Genomic DNA, 16,258 nt, shown 5'->3' with positions numbered 1-16,258 from the left:
GGACCCACACATTATGTGATTATCATTTTAGGAGCTAATCTGCTATTCCTTTTCATTTCAAAATGCTTTTTTATTCGTGCTCCAGGGCCACAAAATACAACTTTGGGGGCTGAATTCCAACATTAGTTCTATTAAGACAAGTGGAAAGTGGGAGAAAAAAATCCTTAAATCTTGTTTCAAATCTCTGTGATGATGGTTGTTTACCATTTGGCGACCACTGACTCCAGATCCTGCAAATTAACCCTCTTTAATTTACGAGTATGCATCACACATTATAACCTACATGCTGAGTAGGCCAGTGGCTCATCTCCCCATTTGTCCATGCGTGTGTGTGTGTGTGCGTGTGTTTTTGTGGTGCGCTGAGGGCCGCCTGCACATGGGAGAGGAATATTTAAATGTCTTGTGTTTTAATTGACGCTTGAGCTGGAGGTGCAGGCTCAGAAACGAGGAACAGCCCCCCCCCCATCTACCGGCAGCCTCTCCTCCGTCTGCAGCTCTGCGCACTGCTCGCACAGTCCGGAGCTGCACAGGGATCCGGATCTCACTCCGCAGCCTCAGGTAAGACCTCTTCTATATGCAAGTGTTGGATTGGGAAATTAAAAATACAAGGGAGAGGTTATAACTAAAAAAAAAAAAAAAGAAAGGAGAGGAACGACAGAGGAGAGCGTGTGAAGAAATGCGCGACTGATCTGATGCCTGATGAATCCAGTGGCTTGGGCGATAGAGGCTCGTCTCCGGGATAGACGTGCAAGGTCCTCGTTCATTTCACCGATTTATTTATACACCGAATATTGTAAATACGTATTTTCAGCAATGAATGAATGCAATATTAAATTATTGAATTTGTTATTCTGGAGTTTGGTATCAAATCCAAATGCAGCCCCCCCCAAAAAAGACGCTTTTCTCATTTATTTAATTCGTATTAATAACTGAGATATAGGAGATTTTATTCTTTTTATTTATATGACAAATCTCTGGCCCTGAGACATCATCGCCCTTTTTAAACAGCACATTTGTCATTGTTAATATTTTGGTTTTCTCTTTTTTTTGCAAGCGAGGTTTAAATATGAAAAAAAACATGAAAAACAATCAGTGATTAATTCGGATTGTTTCGTGTTTTTAAAGCTTTAATTTGCTTTTACAAGATCATGCACCTTAAATTAGGGCAAATCATCGTCTGGAGCTAAAACGAAAAATGACACACCATCGCCCTGATTCATTTACCTCCACTTTATCTGAAGCCACTAATGAAACGTGATGGGAAGCATAGATGTAGATTATTTAATTGGCAGGGTTCATTTCCAATTCAATCAAAAAATATTACCCCTTTAGTTTTAATAGAAAAAGTGAGAGAGAGCTTTAGTTTTTAAAACATCTGCAGTTTAATGTGATGCTTTAAAATAATACAAACAAACACGTCATCAGTGTGTATTTATTTATTTATTTATTTATTTGCAGGTAATATCCCAATTACAAGGGGGAAAAGGGGGGAAACGTAACACAACAAAACGACAACACAAAAGACCTGATTCCCTCAGCCCCTCACTGACACAATGTTACACCCACTTCAGTCAAATGAAATGTCACTGCTGCAGGCAACGGGTCACAACACTCTTCTCTATCCACACATACATGTCTCCATCTTGAAATATAAAATTAAACGGGAGCAGGCACAAATGGGAATAAGTCATATTCTAATCATAAATCGCCTTTATTTAATTTTCCAGGGTCTATAGGAACCTGCGGTGAGATTAAATATCACGCAGGGCTGAGCTGATGCCTCCTCTCAGGGTGTCTTTGTCCAGGTGAAATCAGATCCTCGTGTCCCCCCCCCCCACACTCTCTTTTCAAACCCACCACCACCACCACCACCACCACCACCAGCAGCAGCAGAGACACTGACAGAGCGCACAGGAACAGCTGCAGGTCCAGCTCGTCCAGGAGGGGCCCCGAGCCTTAAGTCCTCTGGCTGCGTTATCAGGGGGCCTCCAATTAAAGCCAACACAACTTCATGGTGGTGGGTGATGTCGGTGGTGGTGGTGGTGGTGGAGGGGATAGGGGGGGGGGCAGAGACACAAGAGATAATGTAACACGTCTCGATATGAAGTAATGAAGCATCCACACCTGCAAACACCTCCCACCACCACCTCCCTCCCCTCAGTAAATCTATTAATGGGACCAAAGAGTCACAGATTCAGACAGTAAATATATATCTATTGTTTTAATGCAATATATATATATTAGTATTTTATATATATATATATATATATGATATTGCAGGAAGCATGCAGAGCTCGTTATCCGGATATCAGCTGTAAAGGCCTGTGTTGTGTTTGTCAAAATACCTCGAGCTGGCTTTTCTTTTTTCTTGTTGTCATCATTCCTCGTCCTGCAGTGAGTCGGACCTTAAACTCATCGGTCTGCAGAGATATATATATATATATATATTATATTATATATATATATATATATGTGTATATATACTTTGTGTTACAGAGTTTTCACATCCTTTAAAACGGACACAGATCTTTTATTGTAGCCTCACAGCCTCGTGCACAGTGTAGATTATCATTATTAAATATTATGGAGGTGTTTTTTTTTGTCATGCTTCAGGGTCCATAAGAAAACACCAAAATATATATGGTCCTGTTTTTCCGCTCATGATCAGAACCAGTGAAGCAGATTTTAGGTCTAATTCCAGAGACCCTGCAGGGACCGTGTTAATGAGGCTCGGTAAAAATCTATGATGCTCGTTTGATGGAGATAAAAATTGATTTTGCACTGAAAAGACCAGCCTGTAAATGTAGACTATAAAAGAGGGAGTGGTTTGTCGCCTGCTCAAATTAAATCTGTTATCAATACGTCAAAAAATGAGCTTTGGTATAAGTGGGGAAAATAAATAAAAAAATTCAAAATTGTCTTATTTTGAAGGAGTTTGATGCTGAGCAGTTTTTTAAATTTTATCAGCTTTGATCAATTTTTTTTAGACAGTATTAAATTTAACACACACACACACACTAAAATCAAATTCGAAACCGATTAAATCCCTAAACATTAATGTAATTTCATGATAAAACGTATAATTAAAGTTAATAAACTCTTGAAATTAAACGTCCTGTTATTATAACTAAAGACCATTAATTTTAATTAAGATGCATATATTTATTTAAGATGTGCAAAATGGATGAAAAATATGCGTTTAAATTATTCAAAGTTTATTTCAGTTAATTATTATTACTATTATTATTATCTTTTTTTTGTTGTTGTTGTATGCATCGGTTGTCCACACCGCAGCGTCCTCGCCCCTAAATGTGGGAATAAAAGTAAATGAAAATGTCAGTACCATGAAGCGGTGGTCCTTCGCAGCAGCAGCATCGGGAGGTTTTTGAGGGAGAGAGTGACAGCTCTTTGTTGGTGAATAGAAAATCAGTGGAGAAGGAGAGGGAGAGAGAGAGTGTGTGTGATGGAGAGAGAGAGAGAGGGGGGAGTGAGTGTGTGCGTGTGTGTGTGTGTGTGAGAGAGAGGGAGAGAGAGGGGAACTCCTCCTACCAAATTATTCAGACTGGGCAGGCTCTGCTCCCTTCACAAATAGGACACGGTGCTGAAATCCAGTCAGTCCCAACCTGACCTCCAAGCACCGCGGAGCCCCTGCCTGGGAGAACCGGGAGAGAGAGAGAGAGTGAGAGAGAAGGAGAGAGAGTGAGAGAGAGAGAGAGAGAAACAACAATAACTGTGTGTCATTATTTTTGGGAGAGTGTTCATACTGCACCCCCTCCCTCCCCTCCTCCCTCGCCACCACCAACACCACTTCCACACCGCTCTGTCGCACCAGTTGGACTATACAATTTTTTTTTTATTCTTCTTCTTTATTTTTTTTTATTATTGTTGTTGTTCCTGTCTTTCTTTCTGGAGGAGAGAGACATTTGACGGGAAGCAGGAGAGAACGCTGGTGCACCACACACACCACTCCTCCTCCTGTCCCACCCATGCTGTAGCTCCTTTTCCTCCCTTGCTCCTTTTCCTTCCAGTTGCCTTTGCACTGTGGCGAGGAGGTGATCTGAGCCTGAGTCTCTGGGGCTCCCTGCGCCCCCCCCCTGAGCCCCCCAGAGCCCCAGAGCCCACCTTGGATGAGCTGAGGTATATGGAAGTTGTGGGCTGCAAGAGAGAGGCAAGCAGTTGCAAGTTGCGTCCAGGACCGGGAGCCATGCTTTTCCACGGGATCTCCGGGGACCACATCCAAGGGATCATGGAGGAGATGGAGAGGAGGTCGAAAACGGAGTCTCGGCTGGCGAAGGGCATGCAGCTGAACGGGAGAGAGTCGGTAAGAGCCGGGGCTGGACCCGTGTTAAAACTGCTTGTTCTACCCGGTAACGCGCAGGGAACCGTGTTGTAGTTGTTCTGGTGGTGAGTAGGAGACAGGAGAGGAGGAGCTCAGCCACTTCTTTATGTACAAATCAAATTTAAAATGTATTTTAGTCCAACTAAATTTGTTAAAACTACTTTTCACCTCCTCGTGGATTGTTGCAATTGTTGAAAACTTTAATAGCTGCACAAAATGAATTACCAAAAGCAAACTGGCTGCAGCGTTTAACATCCAGTTGTTTAAATAGCTGAAACACTGAGTTTCTCTTATTATTAAATTAAACATTGTACATTATTATAATTAACAGTAACATCTCGTTTTCTGTGGGCTTATTACATAATTTTAGTGGCAGTTGGTTTTATAAAAATAAGAGAAAGAGATAAGAAAAACTGTGTGAATAATAGTAATGATAATTATTATAATTTGTGTTATTGTTGTTGTTAAATTTGTGCTTTTGGATTTTGACAGAAAACAATTCTTTACCTGTTTGCAATATGTTTAATATATTATTTATATGCGATTTCTTAAATCAATTCAAGTGAAGTTGTTGTTCACGGCTACAAATAAACAGCCGATTAAACTCGTGATGTAAAATCTAATGTTTTTAATTCTGCTCGACATTTTATGGATTTTTAGAAACACGGTTGTTCAGCATTATTCCTTCATTTGGGCCCGAAGCTTGTAATTGTTTGTCATCGTGTTGAAAAAGCCCCCAATGGCCTCATCGAGGTTCCGAATAAAGTTGAACTTAATGTCCAGATATTGTTGTGTATTACGTGTTATAACACACAATGTGCATGCTTCTGGTGCAGTGCAGTGACCGTGTCCTCTCCCTCTCTGCCCGCAGACCATGCCCTCCATGAGCCCGGAGAAGCCTGCTCTGTGCGCCGGCTGCGGAGGGAAGATCTCGGACAGATATTACCTCCTGGCCGTGGACAAGCAGTGGCACCTGCGATGCCTCAAGTGCTGTGAATGTAAACTGGCGCTGGAGTCGGAGCTAACGTGTTTTGCAAAGGATGGAAGTATCTACTGCAAAGATGATTACTACAGGTAAGAAAAATCCAGGTTCAGCGTTTATTTACACTTTAGTTACTGTCATGCACACACATGCAAGCGCGTAGAATCACCCACGTAATGCACGCATGGATCCATTTATGATCCTGGTGTAATGTAAAAAATGCAACTACATTTAAAAAGTACAGACACTGTTAGCAGCGATTCAACAGGCTGAAGCTGCTCGTCTGGATTTATGTCTCAGACCTCTCGTCCAAACAGGCCTCATGTTTATTCTTTTATAAATCACAACAGTCTGCATTGACCAGGCTTGTTGTTGAATGGGAATAATCTTAAATTGTAATTTTAAATGTTTGTGCTTTAGACATTTTCCAGCTCTGGGTGTATTATGTAAAATACACATTAACTTGAGAGTCACTCTCATAAAACAAAGAACAACCCACATTACACATCCCTGCTTTTGTTTTGTCAGCATGAATGGAAGAAACATATTTCCTGGGTCACGTGTTAGCCTATATTTTAATATAACCTATATATTTAACAATCCACGCACAGTCCAGAGTGGCTTTATAATGCACAGCCGCAGTAATGACAGAGAAATGCTCGATGTGCTGCGAGCTGTCTCACATTCTAATAACATGCAGCCTCTTGTGTTTAATGTGAAATACACCGGGTTAGCAGTTTTATGTTTGTATCAGTACTGGCATTTTAAAGCTTCTTATTTATGAGTGAAAGTATTTGTACACAGATATAGTATTTTTAAAACCAAGTGAGGCTGGTGGAGCAGGAAGCCGTCAGCCAGTTGCAGGCCAGATGTGCTGCTGCAGCTCAGGGTGTGATCCCAGTGTTACAGCTGAGACACACACACAGGGAGGTGCTGGTGTGTGTGTGTGTGTGTGTGTGTGTATGTGTAACCTGGTGTAACCTAGCTCCTAAATGAAGGAATGAGCTCCCAATTGACATCCGGACATCTGAAAGTTTACACATCTTCCGCAGAAAACTAAAAACACACCTCTTCCGACTGTACCTTGAATAAAAAATTTAAAAAAAAAAAAATTAAAAAAAATAACCACTTTTGAAACTAACGCTTTGGTAGCACTAAGATGGCACTTACCAATAGCACTTTGTAGTTTTGCTTTATTTAGAAGAAATTGTACTGTCCTGGGTTTATTCCCTCGGGTTGAATGCACTTATTGTAAGTCACTTTGGATAAAAGCGTCAGCTAAATGAAATGTAATGTAATGTAATGTAATCAGAGGTGTCAAAAGTATTCACATTCATTACTCAAGTAGAAGTATAGATACTAGGGTTTAAAAGGACTTCTGTAGAAGTTGAAGTATCAACTCAAGCTTTTTACTTAAGTAAAAGTATAAAAGTATAGGTTTCAAAACTACTTAAAGTATAAAAGTAAAAGTAATAATAAGGGGAATTTTTTTTCCATTAAAGACAAACTTTTAAGCCGCGTCTCAGGGGCCTATAGTGCACTACCCCACCTCCTCCAAAAAAAAATGTTATGTTGAAAAATGTGGGAATGCTGCGAGGACGGCGGCACATTGTGTGTGTTTTTGAACGATGACAAACCGGAATGAAAACAAGCCAAAATGAAATGGGAGTAACAAGGCTATTTTTAAAATGTAAGGAGTAGAAAGTACAGATATTTGCGTGAAAATGTAAGGAGTAGAAGTAAAAAGTCGTCTGAAAAATAAATACTCCAGTAAGATTAAGATACATTTATTTGTCCCAAACATATGCACACTCATGCAAGGGGAAATTTAACTTCTGCTTTTAACCCATCCGGTACAGGACACACAGAGCAGTGGGCAGCCATGTACGGCGCCCGGGGAGCAGATATTAGGGGAGTAAGGTGCCTTGCTCAGGGGCACTAGACAGGGTAGGGAGAATTTTTGGACAGATGCATCCAGGTTCGTCTTTTTATTGTTTCTCCGTGGAGTCGAACCAGAGACCTTTTCTGCCCATAGTCCAAGTTTCTGCCACTAGTCCACCGCCTCTCCAAAGCATAGATACCCAAAGTGTCTACTTAAGGAAGGTAACAAAGTATTTGTACTTCGTTACTTGACACCTCTGAATGTAATGTAATGTAATGTAACGTGGTGTCCCCGGACGAGGTGTGTGACGCTGTGTGTGTTCCAGAAGGTTCTCCGTGCAGAGGTGCGCGCGCTGCCACCTCGGGATCTCGGCCTCGGAGATGGTCATGCGAGCACGTGACTCCGTGTACCACCTGAGCTGCTTCACGTGCACCACGTGCAACAAGACCCTCACCACGGGGGACCACTTCGGCATGAAGGACCTGCTGGTGTACTGCCGCCTGCACTTCGAGGGCCTGGGGGGGCTGCCCGGCCCGGACTACCCCCCCCAGCTCAACTTCGCAGAGCTGGCGGCCAAGGGGGGGGGCGGCCTGGCGCTGCCCTACTTCACCGGCACCGGCAGTGCCCAGAAGGGCCGGCCGAGGAAGAGGAAGAGCCCGGCCATGGGGATCGATATACCCAGCTACAACACAGGTATATATATATATGGCCAAAATGCAGCTAAATGCAAAATAGCAGGCTTCCTGTAGCGTTTTTCAAATTGCTCCCTCAGACTTTTTTGTTTGTCTGGTCATGAGACACCTATGTATCGATTTTTGTGAAGATCGGTCAATGTGAACACGTTTCGGGGGTCTCGGGGGGCACCGTTGAGCCGTTTTGCCACGCCCATTGAAAATTCCTCCAGGATACGTTTAATTTCCACCACTTTCTAACTTTCTGCAAATTTTGGTAAGAATTTTAGCATGTTAAAGCTCCAAAAAGCCAATTCATTTGCCTGAATAATATTACTACTACTACTAATAATAATAAATACTAATAATTCCTTACAATTTCAATAGGGCCTCACGTCTGTCAGTGCCTGTCAGTGCTCGGACCCTAAATATAGAATTCATACATTTCAAGGCGAATGAGATTCTCATTGTTGTCTACGGTGCAAAAGCAGCCTTTAGTCTTTGACTGTCGTGGAACGGTGAGACCTATAACATGAACTATAATGTTAATTAAACATGGAGTCATTCTTGAAGGAGCTCGGGTTAAATATCCACTTAAAGACCCTTTTGTCCTTGAACCTTTTGCCAGATTCTGCTTTATGTATCTTACACTAAAACCATACTGGCCTATATAATTTATTCATTTAATTGCAGCCCGTAAAAATCAATAATAAAATCGCACATAAATAAATACAAATATTTTTTTAAATAATTTTTTAATCGTTAAAAACAATATGTAAAATATTTTCTAAGGGTTCCCATATTTAACGCGTATCTCCCCATGTTCTAGGACATGAATCCACGAGCCCTGTAGGCAGATGCAAATGTAGGTGAACGCCCGCGGCCGAGGGCTAATTGATCTGCAGCTCTGTGTTCTACGTGGTCCTTGAACGCACCGTCTAGTGCGGGAGAAGGATCGAAATCTGACCTCGGCCATCGACTTCTTCAATTACCATTAATTCGGGTCAAATTAAATGTATGGAGCGAGTGTGAAGGGATTGAAATGCGGCGCAGGGTCGGTGCGTGGAAAAGAGATCTAGAAGAAACATAAACTCGCAGCCAAATAAACGTCAAGAACGTGCTTGACCTTTTTGCTGGCGGAACAAAAGCAGCGAGGCCGACGGACACTGAGCTGCTGGTGAATGTAGGTTCCTCCTGGAAACCCCCCCAGCCCCCCCACAGCGTCCCCATTCTGCTGTCGCTTTCTGCGCATTAGGTCGCGCTTGGGAAACTTTGTCATTGTGCTGAAAAGTTCCCTGTGTTCCCGGCGAGTGGGGGGGAATCAGGGTAATCTGCGCGTTAATTGTTCTCCGTTAATTGGAGGTGACGTTGGAATCCCCTGGCCCCTGAGCGGCGGTCAGCGCCGGTTCTCAGGGCCGGGCAGAGGGGCCTGCCGCGGGGCGAGGGGGCCCGGGGGCTCGGGGGGCCCGGGGGGCTACGGAGCCTGAACTGTACACCACACAGGGGCTGGGGTCTGTTTCCAGGATAAACACAATTCTTAGGAGATTATGCAAATCCTCAAGTTCTCATGCGATGACAAATAACCAGCAAGGGTCTGCAGGGTTGTTGTTTTAAAATGGGGCAACACGCATTCGTCAAACAAAGCTTTAAAATGAGTAACACAACCACAACAAGGTACAAAAGTCACACTAAAGAAAAATGCAGAGACAGACCAAATGCAGCGAGATGATGTCAGACCAGTGAAAGACCAACTGGGAATATTATATGACTCAATGGGGATTTTTAAATAGAATAGAATTTTTGTATTATAAAAAAGAAAAAAAAGCTAATTGGCTTTTTGTTCTGAAGTTACATTTTTTAATTGTTAAATAAATGCTGAATTTAATGCCACCTAACAACATTCAAAATATCACATTTACAAACAATTTTATGGGACATTTTTAAATAATGTTTGAGGGCACAACTGAATCATTTTGACATTTCCCTTTTTATTCCTTTGTTGTTCTGTTAAACCTTTTTTTTTCTGGCTCCGGATAAAATCTGGCTCTGCAGATCAGGAGAATCTCCTTCTTGACAAATGGGACGAGGTTTTGTTCGAGGTTTTGTTTCTGCTTTAGCGAGCACATTCATGTTTGTTTCCACTAGGGAAAGGTGTGGGTCCACAGAGTATTCCACAGCTCTCTGAAAACTTGGGTCTTGTTTGGATATAGAGACCCCTAGTGGGTAACATCAAGTCAAACACAAGCCCTGTGAAGGCTGCAGCTGCACAGCATGAGATGTCCATGACATGTGTCACGAGAGGAAGTAAAACAAAAACACATAAAACCCACTGTTCCTCATTTAAACTGATTTGCGATTTAACTTAATGATTCATGCACAGGAAAGTGTTTGCACTGCACCTTGTGTTGAGATCGTTCATTTGATCATTTATCAGCCACAGAGAAAAACTACTGCTCAGCATTTTGGACACACGCAGGGAGACAGGCAAATTACAGCAGCTTACTTTATGATTTATATTAAAATCTGTGCTGCGTCGAGCTCCTCTGCATCTTCAGTGGAATAAGTGATGAGATCTGTTTAACGTGAAACCTAAATTCTATAAAAAAAATCTGAATCACTGGATGTTTTCGTATAGAAATCATGTCAATGTTCCACAGTCACAATGCGAGAATTCCAAGGGATCGTCTCTGTTGCAACGGAACAGAATTATGCACAGATCTTCTTTAAAAATATATATTTATAACTGAGTGTTAACATAGATTTTTTTAATGCTGTGATGAAGATTTTCAGCCTCAGCGTTACCTTGCACGCACGCCTTTAATTTAGTGTGGAGCCGTTTTTTTTGCACATCTACATCTTTAAGTATTTTACACGCTAAGCTATGACAAATGAGCCCTATTAGGCCTGTTAGTCTTAGCAAATAGAAGCAGAATTAATTTAGCACAGCCATCACTTTGCTTTATTTTCATTTAATTTCTTATTAAATCTCTGGCACTTACAGAAAAAAACACGATAACCAAAACTGGCAATGTTTTAAATGTCTGCAGTTTCATCAGGTCCGTTGATTTACCTTCGCTGATTTGTATTTTCTAACTACGTATAAAAACTTCAATTATTTACTATGACGACACATAATAATATAAAGTAGTTGGCTTAGGTCAATGGAAATATGCATATTTACTTGAGTTCATAAAGTGTGTGAAGGCCATTAAACAAGTTTATCTTAATAATGAGTGATTTCTGTCTCTAAAACATGATTCTCACTGTGGTGATTTGCTTCATATGAAGTTCATCATCACCGATTGTCCTCAGACAACGAAAACAAATTTTGGAAACAGAATTTTTCGAGAGTGAAAATGAATGCGTAGTTCTTCGGGTGTCTGATCTCGCCCTGTGCTCTGCTCTCTGACCTCTCAGGCTGCAACGAGAATGACACGGATCACATGGACCGGGACCAGGGGTCCTACGCTCCGACGCAGAAGACCAAGCGCATGCGGACCTCCTTCAAACACCATCAGCTGCGGACAATGAAATCCTACTTTGCCATCAACCACAACCCAGATGCCAAGGACTTAAAGCAGCTGGCCCAGAAAACGGGCCTCACTAAGAGAGTTCTCCAGGTAAGCCGCGAGTCCGTTCTTCTTATTGATATCTGATCAGCCCATGTGTGTGTCTGCACCCCACCCCTCCTCCACGCCCCCCTCATCCCACACCCAAATGATCATCCACGTCATCTTTTTTCGTTTCTGTTTGTTTGGTTGGTCCATTTAGTCATTAGATGTATATCCAGGGGTTTTTATCTGAGATTTTGTAAATTATTTAATGTTTCTTTTTGGGAAAGAAAAGTAGCTCTTAAGCGCAAAATAGGTTAGACTGTTGCTAATATTAATAATAACGAGAGTGCACATGTCCTTTTTATCTCAGGAGCAGAAAGAGGTGTAATTCAACTATCGCAGATAAAAGTTTTGATCAGGATTATTGTTTTGATTTGCTATTAAATATCTTTGTTCAGGAGCTAACTGGTTCATAGCTATCTGTCCCTTCAGCTCAAAATGCCGTATAAAGATTTATCTATGTGAGGAAAGAGCAGCTTGATAGAGTGACCGCTGTGATAACTTGATGTACACATGATTCTTTTTTAAAAATTAATCCTACCTAAACACGAAAAGTAAAAGCCACACTGGGATTGGTTTGCAGGTTTGGTTCCAAAACGCAAGAGCCAAATTCAGAAGGAACGTTTTGCGACAGGAGAATGGAGTTGATAAGGCTGATGGCACCTCACTCCCTGCACCCTCATCCGACAGTGGGGCCCTGACCCCCCCCTCCAGCGCGGCCACACTAACAGACCTGACAAACCCCTCTATCACTGTAGTGACCTCCGTCACCTCTAGTTTGGACAGCCATGATTCGGGGAGCCCTTCACAAACTACCTTGACAAACCTTTTCTAACAAGCTATCTCTAGCGGATTGATTTATTTTTATTTTTTATTTTATCTGATTTTTATTTGCTGGTTTGTTTTTGAATTTTATTTTATCTTCTTCGATTGACATTTTATTTTTTTAAGTGACACCTTTAAATGAACCAGAGACAGCTCCTTGGCACAGAACGTGCTGTACTGTGTACACAAACAAGAAGAACAGGAACAAGAACAGCAGCGACCACATTAAAACACGAGGAATCATTTTAATGTGTAGCATTTGAAACCGCACGGCAGCCATGACTGTAGTTGACTCGCAGGACGCAGATCTCAATCTTGGATAAGACTTTTTGAACTTGAAGGCATTAGAAAAGTTGTTGTGTGTTTCACAGCCTATTTGGAAAAAAATAACGAAACTTGAATCTTGTCTGAAAAAATAAGTAGTTTTACTTGATTTGACTTGATTTGTACATTTGTATTGAATTATGATCAAATGATCCCTCTCTAATTTATGGTTAATTGGTAAATAATATGAATATTCTGCACTCAGAACCCTGTATATGTATGCACTGTGTTCGCACTATCCAATTTAAAGATTTTTTTTCTGTTTGGAATAATTTGGGAAATAAACTTGTAGAATGTTCTGTATTGGGTAACTCCAGAAAACAGGCTTTAATTATTTCCGTATGTTTCAGTCTGTGAGACTGAGTTGGACGGAATCGGCCATTGGGATATTTCACAGAGCTACGTGTAGAACGTCTAAATTACATTACAAGCACCCAACCATCGCGGCTAAGATGGCAGGTAGATGCCCCAAAAACCACACACACACATTTTTATGTCTTGAGAAATTCAAGAAGCTAGTCCCACAGTCTGTGCAGTGGTGACTGTCCGACATGTAACGCAGTCACATCAACACAAGAGCTTGGTGATTAGAGGCGAGCAGGAGGAATTCAGATCGGAGAGCAGTTAACGGGCACCGTTGTAGTCGACTGTTTCCTTGACAGAGCACTTTTTCAGATTCGTTGTCCTCATCGATTCACCGCAGGCAAATGGATGAATCCTAGCAAACATATCCATAGATCCACAGCTAAACTCAATTGCACAGTGACAATATACTGCCCAGTGAAAAGTGCATTATTGTTTTTATCATGTTGCTCAGGGTAACAATGTGATTTTTTGAAAAAAGGGAAAAGGAGTAAGGGGGGGGGGGGTGCGACGTTGCAGACTAGATTTGTCGAGCTGACACAAACATTCAAATGACCTCAGATAGGTGGAGTCGTGAGAGGCAGCCAGTGGGAAATCATCGTCCATGTGTTCTCTCTTTTGGCCATATTTATACTTTCTTTAATGACACTTGCCACTGAACAGAAACCAAAAACATGTTTCTTCTGGCTGAAAGGTAGAGGAGGGAAAGAAAAAAGGAGAGAAAGAGGGAAAGAGCAAATCTTCAATGGAGTTGATGCATTTCATTGTGAGCGCGTCACAGTTTGTTCTACTGTAGAACAAAGTGGTAACTCTAGATCTACTCGATGAGGTAGACGCCTAACTCAGTTCTACTATGTGCCTTATGCTATAACTTGGGAGAAAGTTTGTGAAATTCAGGATATATGTGTTCTTTGTTAACTGATTCACATCCTTTTGACGCCTCACTAGTTTTGTACTGTTTTGCATCTTATTTCCGAAGATCTTTTTTTTGGTGTATCCTGTTTTTAAAAAAGGGGGCAGCGATGTCATAGAAAGCATTTGTGCACTCTTTCAGATATAGTTGGGTAATCCAAGAACCTTATATATTGATCTTCGTGTTAATAGTTGAGTACAGTAAGTGTTCTATCAAGATTGTCCATGTTTCCCTGTTTCTTGATAAAGATGGTGTATAGAAACTATTTCCCCTTAAATATTTATGGACCAAACGGTTGTTATATATCTTATTAAATTTGTGTGAATAAAACTACTTTGCTTTAAATGGGTTTTATTTTTCATTACACTTGCCATTTTTTGTGTTCCTTCTTGAAAATTATTCCTTTTGTTTTGTCACATCAACAAATGAGACAGCATTGAGTTATTGATGACCAGTTAAACGTCCTCATTTTTGCCTTCATTTTTAATTTCTATTTCCTATTTTATGATGTTTATGGTTTTTTAACGTAATGCCCCATGGATTTGCATCTAAACCCTGCAGTCAAAAATATGAAATTGCTTTTTAATGCATGAACATGGCTTTAAAATTTAAATCCAAGGAATGCTGCAAAGCATATATTGATATATATATATATTTATATTTATGCATTACATATTGGTAAACCTAAAATGAAGTAAGAGTAAATGCAGACCCAGTAAAGCCAGGTTGCTCTGTAGTTAATATATTCTTACTCTATCATTTCTTTCAGGGAGAACAAATCTTGGGGCATTACAGCCATACATCCCGACGTTTGAAAATTCCCTAAAGTATTAAGAGAAGGGGGAAACTTTGATGGGAATTCATCACGATTGAAGACAAAGACAATATTAGGATAAGATGATAGCAAATTGAGAACAAATAAACAACCACCATAAAATCCTGTTTCAGTTGCAAATGTACAACAGAGGATTTTTTAAAAAGAAAAAATACAAAGGTTTGTCCTGAATGTTTGAGTCCATCGGCGGAGGAGAACCACCAATGTATAAAATCTGAAATCAATGTGATAAAAAAGAAAAAATCTTTCTGTATTGGAACTTATAAATGCACAAAATTATAATAAAATGTATTGTATCATAGTTAAAAAAAAGAGAAAGAAAAGACAACAGAAAGAAACAGGATGTGACAAAAAAAACAACAAACATGGCATTCGACATGACAACAGTGTGAAATGGAGACGGTATGGATGTTACTGAAATACACACACACACACACACACACACACACACACACACACACACACACACACACACACACACACACACACACACACACACACACACACACACTTCCCCCACTTCCTTGCTCCTATGTAAGCACAATATATACCAACTATACTTACTATATACATTCACACACACTCTCTCACACACACACACACACACACACACATTGCTGCCCCCATGCACCCCACCCAAGAATCAGCTTGCTAAATAGAAGTTTTCTTTTGTCACGAGTGTCATTTCATAAACACATGGCCTCCTTGAAACTCGGCAGCAGGATGCCCATCAAATCTGATGAGTGTATGAAGGGGGACTGCAGAGCTGGAGCTTTGCCATCTGGCTGCACCGAGGGAAGGAAGTGAAGAAGAAGAAAAAAACACAAAGCAGATAAAGAAGAGATCCTCATTTTGCATGCGCCTCATCATCTTGTTAACATTTTTCCTTGAGATGTGTATTATTTCCTTTGATTCACTGTATGAGTCATTGTCAGCTGCAAAAAATAAAGCACGATAATGATAAGATTGACGTCCCTGATGCCCGTACAGCACCTCACAGTGGGAAACTGAACACATGTCATTGTAAGGACACGATGCTTCAAGCTTATTTGTTCTCGACATTCAGCTCAACATGGAGGGTAACACATTATTGTCCTTTCTACTGATTTTAGCTAAATATTTGGAGCATGTCATAACACTGCTAAACGCTCCTATATATAGATCATACAACATGTGGCATTGTCACAGTTTATTTTACACAAAAATTATTTTCAATTCTATTTCAAACTCAATGAGACTTAAAGGTAAATTCACACATTTTCACACCTAAATGTTTTTTTTGCAATAAAAACAACAACTTTATCGTTATGATTGAAGTCAAACCTGACATGTACAGTAAAATGGTTGGAGAAGAAGTTATTATGCAAACTACAGAGCACACATATCTTCAGAGTTTGGCAGCGTACAGTCTCATTACCTAGTATTTATATGCTATGTGTGTGATGTAAGGAGAGGGTGTGTTGTGGGAAGAGAGCGAGAGAGAGAGAGAGAGAGAGAAAGAAAAGAGAGA

At 40.8% G+C, this 16,258-nt stretch overlaps 1 protein-coding gene across 3 annotated transcripts; it reads left to right on the top strand.

Moving 5' to 3' along the window:
* The first annotated feature begins 3,636 nt into the window (after positions 1-3,636).
* lhx9 (LIM homeobox 9) lies at positions 3,637-15,152 on the top strand. Of its 3 annotated transcripts, none has more exons than XM_061077845.1 (5): positions 3,637-4,321; positions 5,211-5,413; positions 7,529-7,896; positions 11,292-11,494; positions 14,683-15,152. In XM_061077845.1, the coding sequence occupies exons 1-5, from the start codon at positions 4,142-4,144 to the stop codon at positions 14,737-14,739; spliced, it is 1,011 nt and encodes a 336-aa protein (XP_060933828.1). In that variant the 5' UTR covers positions 3,637-4,141; the 3' UTR covers positions 14,740-15,152. The 3 variants fall into 3 exon arrangements, with proteins under 3 accessions (XP_060933828.1, XP_060933827.1, XP_060933826.1); XM_061077844.1 differs by lacking the exon at positions 14,683-15,152 and adding an exon at positions 12,072-14,246 and having other exon boundaries at positions 7,532-7,896; XM_061077843.1 differs by lacking the exon at positions 14,683-15,152 and adding an exon at positions 12,072-14,246.
* Positions 15,153-16,258: the final 1,106 nt, after the last annotated feature.

Source organism: Limanda limanda, chromosome 9, assembly GCF_963576545.1.
Source record: "Limanda limanda chromosome 9, fLimLim1.1, whole genome shotgun sequence".
In the NCBI taxonomy this organism is placed as follows: Eukaryota; Metazoa; Chordata; class Actinopteri; order Pleuronectiformes; family Pleuronectidae; genus Limanda; species Limanda limanda.
The sequence above is the reverse complement of the archived record's forward strand: the minus strand, read 5'-3'. Positions and strand labels throughout refer to the sequence as shown.